This window comes from Ictalurus furcatus, chromosome 17, assembly GCF_023375685.1.
Source record: "Ictalurus furcatus strain D&B chromosome 17, Billie_1.0, whole genome shotgun sequence".
Taxonomy (NCBI): Eukaryota; Metazoa; Chordata; class Actinopteri; order Siluriformes; family Ictaluridae; genus Ictalurus; species Ictalurus furcatus.
In genome coordinates, this window is record NC_071271.1 from 25580252 (window position 1) to 25594200 (window position 13949).

The 13949-nt window shown below is 42.5% G+C and overlaps 1 protein-coding gene and 1 pseudogene across 1 annotated transcript; both read right to left on the minus strand.

Moving 5' to 3' along the window:
* Positions 1-3470: 3470 nt before the first annotated feature.
* Positions 3471-5158, minus strand: LOC128621438 (olfactory receptor 2AT4-like; annotated as a pseudogene).
* On the minus strand, positions 4978-13321 carry LOC128621065 (olfactory receptor 2AT4-like). Its single transcript, XM_053646544.1, has 2 exons — positions 12349-13321; positions 4978-5048 (listed from the first exon to the last, which is right to left on the minus strand). The coding sequence occupies exons 1-2, from the start codon at positions 13319-13321 to the stop codon at positions 4978-4980; spliced, it is 1044 nt and encodes a 347-aa protein (XP_053502519.1).
* Between the last annotated feature and the right edge of the window lie 628 nt (positions 13322-13949).

A 13949-nucleotide genomic window follows, 5' to 3' on the forward strand; every position in this document is an offset into this window, starting at 1 on the left:
AGCTTGCCGGCCGGTAATGTCCGTGGGACTTTACATTGAGCACACGAAGAGCATCAAGCCACTACTCTGTGTACCTCCCTCTCCAGGTTAGGGCACCAGTACTTTGCTCGCAACAGATGGTAGGTGTGGTGTGCACCTGGGTGGCCTGTGGCAACCGCCGTGTGGGCCCAGACAATGAGTTCCTGCCGGTGCCGCTCAGGCACAAATCTTCTTCCCAAGGAGCATGTTGCTGGAACCTGTGACTGGGGAATGTTTGCTAAGGTTTGATCCAGCCCCCATTACAGGGCACTGATAATACAGGAGGGGGGAATGATGTACTCCTCATGTTTCCTCAGAACCTCAGTGCTGTCCAGACGAGAAAGGGCATCAGCCTTAGTGTTCTTGGACCCGGGTCTGTATGACAGGGTGAATTGGAACCTTGCGAAGAATAGTGACCATCGGGCTTGACAAGGAGATAACCGTTTGGCGGTATGTAGGTACTCTAGGTGCTTGTGATCGGTGAATATGAGGAAGGGGTGGGTTGCCCCCTCCAGCCAGTGTCGCCATTCCTCCAGGGCTAGCTTTACAGCCAAGAGTTCTCTATTGCCCACATCGTAGTTTCGTTCTGCTGGTGATAGTTTTTGCGAAAAGAAGGCCACTAGATGGAGCTTGGGCCTCTCTCCGAAATGTTGTGTGAGGACGGCTCCTACGCCAATCTCGGACGCGTCGACCTCCACCACAAACGGCTTGGACGGGTCTGGGTGTTTGACAATGGGGAGGTTCTGAAGGCCTTCTTGAGTAGCTCTAGAGCTGCTTGGGAAGCTGGATTCCAGGGCAGGCATTTGGGATTTCCTCTCAGCAGGGACGTCAACAGGTGTGCTATGGAGCTGAAGTCTCTGATGAACCGCCTGTAGAAGTTTGCAAAACCCAGGAATCTCTGTAGCTCCTTCACGGTTACTGGAGTGGGCCATCCTGAGTCAATCAGCGCTTCTAAGGTACAGGACAACCCTGAGTATTCCACTACGACAGGTAACACAAATGCAAGTTGAGATGCGATCTGGGTGAAGGACCCGAACTCATCCCTGGCTGAAGTGGTTTAGCCATTCCGCTATCTCCTAGGTCACGACACTGCTTGAGAGGACATTGTCTGATGAGGTGCCTCTCCTCACCGCAGTAGAAGCAATGAAACTTGTGACGCCATCTCTCTCTCTCATCTGCGTTGAGCCACGCACGCCCCAGCTGCATGGGTTCAGTGGGGAGACTTTGCATGGCAACAGCAGCCTCGCTGCATACTGGATGGCGTCTCTGTAGCAGGCAATCTAGGCGGATAGCCAGGTTAATGAGTGAATCGAGGGTGAGTTGGTTGTCGCGACATGCCAGCTCTGTCATTATATCCGGGTTCAATCCCAGGTGAAACATAGTCTTAAGAGCTGGCTCGTTCCATCCACACCTGGCTGCGACAGTGCGAAACTCTAAGGCATAATCCGCAACGCAGTGTGCACCTTGTTTTAGGGTTAGCAGTTCCTCCCCTGTCTTCTCGTTAACTGGAGAGTGATCAAAGACCATCCGAAAGCGGTCCATCAGCTGTTCCACAGATGTGATGGTGCTGCTTCCCTGCTCCCATTCAGCCGTGGCCCAGAGTAAAGGTCTCCCAGTCAACAGCTCCATGAACTGGGTAATTCTCCGACTCACCGGCATCCCTGGGTAGCACAAGAAAAACCGGGAGCACTGGAGGAGAAAACCCCGACAGCATACCGGATCCCCGTCATATTTCTCCGGTGCCTGTATTGGAGGAAACTGCGCAGGCGTCGGTGCAGTGACCGGCGCGGTTTGAACTAACCTAGCCACCTGCGCACTCAGGTTGGCTAGCTGCTGGTTCTGGTCGCTACTCATTGTACCGTGGCCTTTAATGGCTTGACGCCACAGCGGATCACCCGATGCTTCCATAGGAAGGTGAAGTAATCTGTCATGTACCGTGGGTGGAGACGGAAGCAGTCGCGGGTGACAGAATCCAGGCAGAATAATCCAAAGGGGAAAGACAAAGTTTGTGGTCGATAAACAGGCGAGGGTCAGGAGATCAGGCAAACAAACAAAACGAGGCTAGGCAAAAATAGGAGGGCGGGGACGGAAACACTGGTCAAAAGTAACTTTGTAATGCACGAGCAAAAGGCTTAGAGAATGGCAGAGAAACAATTCAGCTGAACATTACTTCACAAAGTCTCTTCGCTTCCAAAGTCTCTCTTATGCTGTGGTGTGAGTATGTTTGTAATGGGATGCAGGTGTATCTGATTAGAACTCCGGGGAAGGCGAGCGCAGGCGTGTAGGGGAAGTGTAGTCCTCAGCGGTCATGTTTGAAGTTAGCGGTGCCTCCTGGGAAACTGAGTCGTGGCTGGGCTGAGATATGACACAGTTGAATAAATGATTGATGATTGAAAAAGCTAATTTTCCTTGTGGTTTTGTTCAGGTACGTCAACTTAATTAATAGGCACAGTTTCAAAGATTATCAAATGTTTGCTTATCCAAACATGTATTAAAAAAATTAATTCCATGGGGTGTACTTATTTTTTCACATGACTGTAGATGTTTGAGGGTTTTCTTGCATGTACTGCCTTACAACATTTCAATTACTAGCAGATCCTGTGATGAAACTTTATTTATTTTTGTGGTCTTTTTTTGTAATAAGCATTCTGCACCTGGAGTCTCAACCTTCTCTCTAATAGCAGGTCTTACAATGACTATTCAGTATTTTAAGTATTACACTGCACTTTATTTATAATGTATTACATTAAAATGTATGATAACTTCACACAAAAAAAATCACAAACCTTGCAAAGGAGATACATGAAAAAGCTGTTTAAGTACACAGAGTGGTTGAAGAAAAACAGGAAACAGGGGGGTTAGAATTCAGGTGCATGTGAGCATTGTAATGTCTGGGCTGGATTCAGAGTTGCTCCTGGATGAGTAGTGGGTCTGCATATGATATTAATCCATAAATTCTATTTTGTATGGTGGACACATACTAAAATCAAATTTAATAAAGGTATATTATACTAAAAATTGTCATCTAAGTTTGTTTTAAAAAATTGGAATATTGGCAGAAAATTGTGGCTAATTGTTATAAATGAATTCTGAGCATTAATACCTTATTGCATCTCTGGTTTCAACGCGTTGTTTTCTCTCTGTTTTTTATCCTGTTTACCTGTTTGACCATGGACTGTTTTTTTATTCTCACTTTTAATAAAAGTGCATCATATTTTCAAGCTTTGAGTGATATTGAATTAAGCATGTTAAAGCATGGAATATACTTGGCCTTGCCCACTTGTGAAAAATAAATTGAACATTTGTGATTTAAGTACTGTATGTTTCTTTACCTGCCCATTTAAAAAAAAACATTTAGATTTTTTCCCACAGAATTCAGATTATCATCAGCCGAACTCAGGCATGATGTGTGAATCCAATTACAGTACAAACAGAGCAACAAAAAACCCAGTCCACATGTACCATAAATTATTTCAAGATCTTTCATATTAGGTCAAGCTAACTTGGCTTTTTTTACTTTTCTTATCAAGATTTTCTTAACTTCTTCTGTTTTTAGACTGTAGAGTAAAGGGTTGATCATTGGAGGTAGCAGGCTATACAGCATAATGATGGCTATTTGCAAATCAGCATTAAAGGTGATACCTATATTCGCAGCCAAGTAATTAAAACACCTGGCTAAGAAGAAGAGTGCAATATAATAAGTTGAGAACTACATGTGGAAAAAAACTTTAGCCGCCCGTGTGCACTTGATATTTGTAGGACAGCTAAAATAATACAGGAGTAAGAGAACACAATAATGGCAAAAGATCCCAACAGTACTACCATGGCATAAACAAAAGCAGGAAAACAATATGGAGTCCTGTCAGTGCATGCAAGTCGGGTAACAGATACATGATCACAATAGCATTGAACAATGGTGTTGGCTCCACAGTAAGGGAGGGGAGAAGCCCGAACAACCATCATTATAATGCTAGAATGAGCAAAAACCCAGACTACAATACACATAATTAATATATTTCTATTTGACATAATAGAATGGTAACGAAATGGGTAGCAGACTGCTACATATCGATCTATGGCCATTACAGCTAGTGTGTATGAATTGACTGTACCAAAATAATGCACTAAGTACATCTGAAAAAAACAAGCTGCAAAAGAAATGGTCCCATCTTGGAACCAATATTGAGCAATGATCTTTGGTAAGGTGCATGTACTGAACAACACATCAGACAACATGAGACTTATATAAATAAAATACATGGGTTTATAAAGACTTCTGTTTGTTGCAAACAACAGATTGCCTTTATTGTTTAACCTTTTGATCTTCTGTTAAAAAAAAATCACCAAAATTCTCTACTCTCATGGATAGCAAACAATTGCAAACACAACACAGGTTTATCCAAAAAAAATCTTGTTAAATATAGGTGTGCAACAAATATTGATACCCTTTTATTCAATACTTTGTGCTACCGCCCTTTGCCAAGACAACGGCTCTGCATCTTTTCCTGTAATGCCCGATGAGGTTGAAGAATATATGGCAAGAGATCTGAGACCATTAATTATTACACAGTTATAATTTTTTTTATTTCATCCTGCTGGATTCCGATAGCCTGAAGCTTTCTTCCAAGATTTCTTAAATTAAAAAACAACAACAAAAACAAACAAAAAAAATCACCCCAGCCTGAATCTCATGTTTTCCCATCCCTCCTAGATTCCAGAACAGCAGTAAAATTCATCTGAGAAACTTACTGATTTAACACCACCTACAGACCAAATGTCATATAGCTTTGAAAGCCCTAACTTCCAACAAAACCCTCAACATATCATTTCTTGTATGATTTCTCATTTCATGTCTTGTATCCTAGCCCTGTGTGGCTTCTTAGAGCAAATAGCTGCACAGAACACAGAACACAAATGTGGCAGCGTTGAGACAGTGCCAAGAGAGACGGCAGCGGTGCTTCAGCACCAGCGAAAAGCGCGGGGAGGCTGGGGAGCGCTGACTTCTACGTCGTCGTCTTCCTGGTCCACATCTAGACGGGAGACAGAGAAACGCGTTATTAGATTTATCATAGGAGAGGCAGCTCACCTCAGCATGCTCGCTGTGTCCTTTTATATCCTCCTGTCTTCCCTGTTAGGGTGAAGAGCAGCTGCTCCACTCATCAGGTGCCGGCCATGTGTGCATCTGCCGACCCCCCTAGCAGCCATGTGCTTTCATACTGTCCAAAACATTTAGCGTTCTGATATAACAAGTTAAATATTCAAATGTTTAAAAAAGAGAGTTAAAAGAGTGTTTATTTTTTGCTGTTGTTCCATTTTAATGTGTTAATACATTGACGATTCAAGTAAGTATAACGCTGATCAGTCATCTATTAGGATGATCTGAATCCTGCACTCTGGGATCAATTGCTTTAGTCTCCGCCCAAATACCTGGAGGAAAAGCGGTAATTTTCCATTCGAGTAAAGCTGTCGTGGAAGTAACATTGACCGTCATGCTTGCGACTTATTTCTCCTCTATATAGGTATGTTGTGCATGCTTAATTCACCTGTTTTATTCGTGTTAACTTGCTGAAATATAGAAACGTACTTATATTTTGTTTATGATAGTTTTTGAGTAGATATAAGTAAGTTTTGCCGTGTGTGTGTGTGCGCGCGCGCACGTGCAGGTCCTCGCCTTGTACTGAAAACCAGAACAGTGCTAGCTTGTGTTTAGCCGTAATTTGAACATGTGGACATGAAAGGCGTATTTTGTATTTTTATTTAAATAATGTCTTAATGCACTTTAGGTTCACTGTTTTGTACAACTGTTTGTTTGTGTATATTGTATTTTTGTAATTCATTCGAGTAAAGCTCTCGTGGAAGTAACGCCAACCATCATGTTTGTGACTTATTTCTCCTCTATATAGATAGAGGGACAATACTGAAGTGGTGCTGTCCTTCTAGCACCCTGTGGGTAATTGTGTGAGGAGTGCTGCATCCTTGAAGTGCGTGGGCTACAGGCTCGTCGTCACACCCTGGTACTCTGGGAAATCATGGCGGATATCCAGCAGGCACATCAGGAGGACCCCACAACTCTGGAATAGTGGGAAACAATTCTGGTGGGGGATTTTAAAAAGAGTCACAAAGCAGTAGGTCAAGGAATGTCATTATTGCACACAAACCAAATCCTCTCATCAACCATCAAGTGAGCTGTGAGAATCCTTTCCCATTCCTGTCCCTGGTCACATATTGTATTGTGCTTTATTACTGACCTTCCTGATTCACAGGGCCACACTACCATACTCACAACCATAGACTTTTTCCATAGGTTTTCCATCACTTGCCACTTCATTCCCTTTCCCATGGCAATGTAAATGCTGAGGTCCTGTTCACCTCTCGAGGCTGGTAATCTTTTTGCAAGTGGCTTAACATAAGTGTTAATCTATCCTCAGTAGATGATCTCCCCCAATAAAAATGGACAGATTGAAACCAGACGAACAGCTGATTCCTCTGCAAATACTGCTTTAATAATGAACAGAACTGGAGCAGGTACCTTCCGTGAGGTGAGTACCCCTAAAACTCATTGATCCACACATCCATTGGCCTCCCCATGACACTCCTACATTCTACAAATATTTGCAAAGTCTTGCTCCTGCTTTCAACATGGAAATTAATAAGCCTTCACTCCACATGTTGTAAACACAGTTTAGATTTTGTTGTGCTTAGTAATTGTGTTCCCTTTCAAAGGGAACTCCACGTTGTGTTTAGCATAACACTATGGGGAGTGCCCTTTGCACACGACCGGCATCTGAAGATTGAGTAAAATCATGCCTATTTATAGGCCTGCCATGATCAGGTGACGTAGCAATTAAGCGCGTCGCATGATATAAATATGGCACCTGTGAACCGAGCCATCAGCCTCTATTATCTGAAGCGAAGACGCAATTCACAGGCCTGCCCTGGTATGACAAAGCTACGCAACATCTAATTCCCTTCTCAGGAAACAGGGTTACATGCATAACCCAGACGTTCCCTTTCAAAGGGAACTTTGATGTTGCGTTTAGCATAACACTATGGGAATGAGAATACCCACTCCGTCATACCGAGGGTACGGCTTGTTCAAAAAGACCCAAGCCCGAGGGTCACTGCAAGACACTCGAGCCCAGGGTGGAATGAATATCCCGGCTGTAATAATGAATGAATGTGTGTGTCGTAGACCACACAGCACAGACATCCTGTATGGAAACCTCTTTGGACAAAGTCTTCACGGAGGTGACCGCCCTAGTGGAATGAGTCCTTATGCCCAGAGGCGTAGCGAGACTGTGTGCCTCATAAGCAATAGAGATTGCTTCCACTATCCAATTAGAGATGCGCTGCTTTGACACAGCATCACCTCTACTATCGCCGCCAAAGCAGACCAGCAGCTGCTCCAACTTACGCCACTGGCCGGAGCGGTGGACGAAAGTACAGAGAGCCCTTACTGGACACAGTAGGTGCATTCTCTCTTGTTCCGGTGTGGGGAATGGAGGAGGGCAGAAAGCCTGCAACACCACAGGGTGGGCAGCCGATGTAGGCACCTTAGGAATATAATCCGGCATAGGATACAGGAAGGCCTTGGCCAATCCAGGGGCAAAGTCAAGGCAGGAAGGGGCAACAGAGAGAGCTTGTAGATCTCCTACTCACTTGAGAGATGTCAGTGCCAGCTGAAGAGCTACCTTCAGAGTCAGAAACTCTTCAGAGGCTGACTCTAAGGGCTCAAATGGGGCCCCTGACAGACCTTCCAGGACCACAGAAAGGTCCCAGGAAGGTATGCATGGCCTGCAGATCGGCCTCAGCCACCTGACACCACACATGAACCTCAAAGTTAGAGGATGTTGCCCCACAGAGGCTCTATCAACATAGGCATGGCTGACCGAAATGGCGGCCATGTAAACCCTGACTGTAGAAGGAGCCCACCCCGCTGAGAAATGTTCTTGTAAGAACTCCAGGACTGTAGATATTACGCAGTTCAGTGGGTCTAGTTAACATTCCTCACACCACAAGACAAAAATATGCCACTTGAGTGCATACAATTTCCTTGTGGATGGTGCTCTAGCATTTAACATGGTCTCTACAACCTCAGTTCTGAGACCAGAATCTATGAGTTGGTGCCCCTTTGGGACCAGACCCACAGTTTCCATAGTTCTGGCAGAGGGTGATAAATCAGCCCTCTGGCTTGAGACAGTAGATCCACTCTAAGGGCTCAAATGGGGCACCTGACAGACCTTCCAGGTCCACAGAAAGGTCCCAGTAAAGTATGCACGGCCTGCAGATGGGCCTCAGCCGCCTGACACCACGCAAAAACCTCGAAGATAGAGGATGTTGCCCCAAAGAGACTCCATCAACAGCGGCGTGGTTGGCCGGAATGGTGGCCACTTAATCCCTGATTGTAGAAGGAGCCCACCCTGCTGAGAAATGTTCTTGTAAGAACTCCAGGACTGTAGCTATTGCGCAGTTCACTGGGTCTACAGTGGATCCATGCGGATGGGAATCTCCCAAGGCGTGCCATCTAGCAGGGCTAGAACTTGTGGGAGCAGAGCGATGGGGGGGAAAGCGTACAGATGTGATTTGGGCCACATGTGCACCATGGCGTCCAGCCCTAATTGTGAGGGATAACTGAGGGTGAACCACAGCGGGCCGTGTGTTGTCTCCTCAGAGGCGAACAGATGCAGTCCCACTTGACCAAACCTTGCCATATGGACTCCACCACTTGTGGATGGAGTCAACAATTCCTGGGCCTCAGCCCCTGACTCAACAGGATGTCTGCCCCCACATTCCCAGAATGTACATTGCACTCACTGACAAACTTTCCTTCTGCCCAGAGAAGAATTAGTTGTACCTGCCTGAACAGGGGGCACACATATAATCCTCCCTGGTGGTCAATATATGAGACCACTGGTGTGTTGTCTGTAAACACATGGTGACCTCTCAATTGAGGAAGAAGGAATTTCAGTGCTGGAAATATGGCCCACATTTCTAGGCAATCTATATGCCACTCCAGATGAGGGCTGCACCAGAGACTGTGAGCTGGACAGCTGTCTAAGACCGCGCTCCAGCCTGTGAGGGAGGTGTCTGTCATTACCGTCTTGCGCTAAGGAGACAACCCTAGAGAGAGAGAGGCTAGAAACTGGGGACACTCAAATTCTCAGAGCACATAAGTATCGCTGCGTGACACTGATTATTCTCAGTGGTTTCATCCTTGGACGAAACCCCAGACTTCACAGCCACCACTGAACGGTCTCCTGTGCAATAGGCCCATAAGCGCCAATCGTCTCCCAAGATCCAACTTTATCTTGCTCAGTGTTGATAGGATTGACCCTACACATGTTGGGGATAGAAACGCCCTCTTCGTAGTAGAATCCTTATAACCCCTAGAATAGTTGTCCACTGCACTGGGGAAAGCAAACTTTTCTGATGTTCGACCTGAGCCCCAAGCTCTTCATGTGGGCGAGAACAACAGTTCGATGTTGAACTGCCAGTTCCCTGGATTGTGCTAGAATTAACCAGTCGTCCAGGTAGTTTAGTACACGGATGGCCTGGAGTCACAATGGAGCCAGAATGACATCCATGGACTTTGTGAAAGTGCGAGAGGATAAAGCTAGCGATATTTCTATGTGGAAATATGCAACTTTTAGAGCTATCGTTACAAACCAGTCCTCAAAGTGAATCTGTGGAACGATAAGTTTGGGTGTCAGCATCTTGAACCTGTATGTCTGAAGAGTATAGTTCAGATAACGTAGATCTAAAATTGGCCACATACTCCTATTTTGTGTGGACCAGGAAATAACAGCTGTAAAAACCTCCCTCCCTCAGGGAACGGGGTACATGTTCTATGGCCCCTTTGTCCAAGAGGGATCTTACTTCCTGCGCTAATGTCAGGCTCTGGTCTATGCTGACTACTGTGGTGAGCACACCTCTGAACCAGGGGGCTCGAGCTATACACTGGACCTGGTAACCCTTTTGTACGGTAGACAGAACCCATGGAGACACATTTGGCAGTAGTTTCCATGCTGCCAGACAGTCATTTAGTGACGTTAACTATTCCACATTCTATTGGCGGGAAGGCATCAGATTTTTGTTGCCCTGTGACAGCTCGCTGACCAGAGAACACTGAAAACTTGGGACTGCTTTGGCTAGGGGAGGCCCTACAGTAGCACTGGGGGCTAACTGCCCTAACAACCTCATGTTCCCTGATACGTCCCTCCAAGGCCCCTCAGGACTGCTCTTCTTTGCCTGCTTGGCCTTTATGACGTAACCCAGTCAACAGTAGAAAACCACAAACAGTTTAGTACAAAGATGCACTGCACGAAATTCCAGCTCAATCAGATGTACAATGCGTGAAAATATTTTTGAAAAACTATTTGAGCTTAACTCTGCTCTTATGGAGAACCACACCCCAACATTAGAAGACAGCCTCAGAATTTACTCCTAAACACAACTGGTATAATGCAAAATCCATCTAAAATGCAATTTTTTTTTTATAACTGTTTAAATTAAAGTTAATTAAGCTCTGCCATGGGATTTTTTACTGGCATGAGGTGGCCATGTTGTTTACAAATGTAAAATGTTTTTGATAAATATTGACTTGACTTACTTTTTTTTATTGATATAGCAAAAAATATTTATGCAGTAAGCCACAGAATCAGGAGAAAGAAAGTCTCACAATACACCTTATTTTATAAGGGACATGCTTGTTTTGTTTGCATTAACACAACAGCAACCCTTAGTGATTTATTTGAGTGAGGTTACATCAGCTACTCGCAAATCCATAGAGGGATGTCCCGTTCAAGTTTGGTGTACATAGCTCAATGATAACTCTGTTATGTTTGATTGGCATGTGGTGGCCCATGTGGTGGCCATATTATTTATGAATTTTTAAAAAAATTGATAGTTATTGATGTCCAGACTTTGCTGAGTAATTTGACACCAAATTTGTGAAGATATGACAAAGAAATCTTAGTTCTTAAAAGTACATTTTACATATTTTAACCAAATTTGTGTGGACAGAGCTAAATAACCCAAAAGGCAAAGGTTTCACTGGGGGTCTTTCAAGGAACCCATCATTCAATTTTTGTGATGATAGTTACATTTTTAATCCACTTCCAGATTAACGTAAAGATACAGTATATCAAGTTTCAGACTTAGAGGTCCTGAGAAACAATTAGCTGAAGTGTGCCCCACACCTATGTATGACCACTCCCTAAACTTTGCATACCACCTCAGAATCGTACTGATTTGTTGATTTGTATGAATCAGTACAGCCAGACATGAGTTACAGCTGCTTGAGTAAATTGAGTAAAGTTTAAGTAAATTGGGCTCCACCAAGCTAGAACTGATAGGCATGTGGTGGCCATATTGTTTAGAAAAATATCAACATGTTTTTCATGATTATTGAAGTGCTCAGACTTCTGAGTAGTTTGACACCAATTTTGTAAAGATTGGAAAAAAAAATTTTCCTAGGACAAGTTCTCAAAAGCAGGTTTGACATATTTTGCACATTAATTAAAAAAGTAGGCAGAACTAAATGGCTTTTGTTTTTTTGTTTTTTTTTTCATTTTGTTTGGAGAAACCAAGGAATAAGTGGCAAAAAGATTATTAATTGTAGGACATTCTAAGATATAAACCAGGATGTAAAACATTTCGCTACAGCTCCACTGTTAGGACGATCAGAGTTATCTGTAGCCTTAGTAACAGGAGGGGGTACTACCTATTGACCGAAGTTTTTTTTTAATTATTTTTTTTTAGCATTTACAGTTTACAGTAGAGAAAGAAAAACATGCTTAGCCCCCTAAAAAGTAATGCAATAGAGAATATAGTGTATATACTTAAAGAAACAATCATCTTGCAGTTGAACATGGTGGTATTCTAGGCCATAAAAACAATATATATTTACTAATTAAAAATGTAAAACATTGCAACCCTGGAAAAAAAAGCTACTTGAAAAAGTGACAGCAGTGCTCTAACATGACTCATGCATGACCAATGCATAAACTGAAATAGCCAGAAAGGTACAAGCATTGGTGTTTTGTATAATTTGGCTGTGCAATTTTATCTTTCTTACACAAAATTACAGTAGTCTGCATTTCCATTTAATACAGAATCTTTGTTTTTATTTGGTTGAACATTTTTTTTCTGGCTGATTAATCATTTTCAACTAATTACATTGCATATTGTAGTTGATAAACCTAAATTTAATAAGACATAGCAGGCACAGATTCACGTTTTCCTGCATTTTAAAATGTTACTGATGTTACTAAATGTAATTACAATTCAAAACAAATTGGATAAGATATAATTTTCTTTAGGTTAAAATACTTTTTCTATTTACCCTCACCTGTCTTTGCTTTAATTTTTTCATTAACATGTCCTTAATTTCTTTGGTCCTAAAGCAGTAGATGAGTGGATTAATGAGGGCAGGGAAAAGACTGTACGTCATTACCACTGCAATATAGAGGTTTGTTTCAAAACGAAATCCAACATTAAGTGCAATATACACAAAACTTCTGGGGAGATAGTACAGGCAGATGATAAATAGCTGTGGAGTACATGTTAAAAAGGCTTTATAGCGTCCATCTTTATTTGAGATTTTCATGACTGAAATAATGATGGCCACGTAAGAAAATATGATATAAAATAAAGGACCCCACAGTACAGTCATAGCAAGGGCAGTACTAGTGACATTTATGGCTGTTATGTCTGCACATGCAAGATTTCTTATTGAAATATGGTCACAGTAGCAGTGACGTATAATATTTGGGCCACAATAAGGCACACTAAGGATATGTGCAGTAACGACACCAAGCTGGAGGAGGGGTTCTATCCAAAGCACTGAACAAAGAATCACAATAGTGGTGTGTGTGATCAGAACTGGATATCTCAATGGGTTACATATGGCAACAAATCGATCGTAGGCCATTAATGCCATAAGAAATGAGGTGCAAGTCCCAAAATAATGGACAAAATACATTTGTGTAAAACAACCATTGAATGAAATGATCTCTGACATCCAATACTTAGCAATGATTCTGGGCAGAGTTGTAGTTCCAAATCCAAGATCTGATATTGCAAGATTACAGAAGATGATATACGTTGGCTTCTGAAGACTTTTTTCACATGCCACAAATACAAGGATGAAAACGTTCCCAGATGCCAGCATCAGATAAATGAAGAAGAAAAAGGTTCCTACCAATCCATAATATTTAGCAGGAATTCCTGTGAATCCTTCAAGGACAAATTCAGGAATATTGGTCGTGCTGTTTTTGTACAGTGTTTCAGTATAGATAGACATCTGACAAAAAAGAGCATAATTGTTTACAATATATTTAACACAAGACTACAGTTAAAAAATCTTTCTTGGTTTAAAATGAATTTTTCATTTAGTGAAATCAAATAAGTATATGTGGAAGATACAAAATATAATAAAGATATATAAAAGATACTGTATCCACAACACTTGAATCATACCTTCCCTAAATTTTGATCCAGGCTCTTACAAAGCTGCCCACAGACTGAGGGATGAGCCTTTTAAACCCTCACTGTTGAGGCTTTGTGCATACTTTTGACGTAATTATTTGTATCTGACCATACCCTTTGCAAGTAAACCCACTTGCTTTACATATTCAGACTGCATGATTGCTAGATACAGTATGCACTATGATTTTGAACCACTACCTTTCCATAAATATTCAGCATTCTTATTAACAAAGAACAAGTATTTTGATTAAATATCTGTCACAGTAGGGTACAGCTAACTTTGCTTTAAAATGCACAGTTATCAACATATCCTGCTTTACTGTAGCTTTTTGACAGCTTGACATATTCAAGCTATTCTTTCAGGATGTTTTAGCAGATATGTTGTTTTCTAATATATTCCAAGCCTTTTTTTTCTTTCTAATGAGCAGCATTTTGCATTTCCC

What these genes read in the sequence shown, in the direction of transcription:
- LOC128621065 (XM_053646544.1), bottom strand. Translation starts at nt 13,321, where the DNA reads ATGTCTATCTATACTGAAACACTGTACAAAAACAGCACGACCAATATT. An exon ending in GGTGAGGGTAAATAGAAAAA is followed by an intron (nt 5,049 to 12,348) that starts GTATTTTAACCT and finishes TCTCCCGTCTAG; the next exon opens with ATGTGGACCAGGAAGACGAC.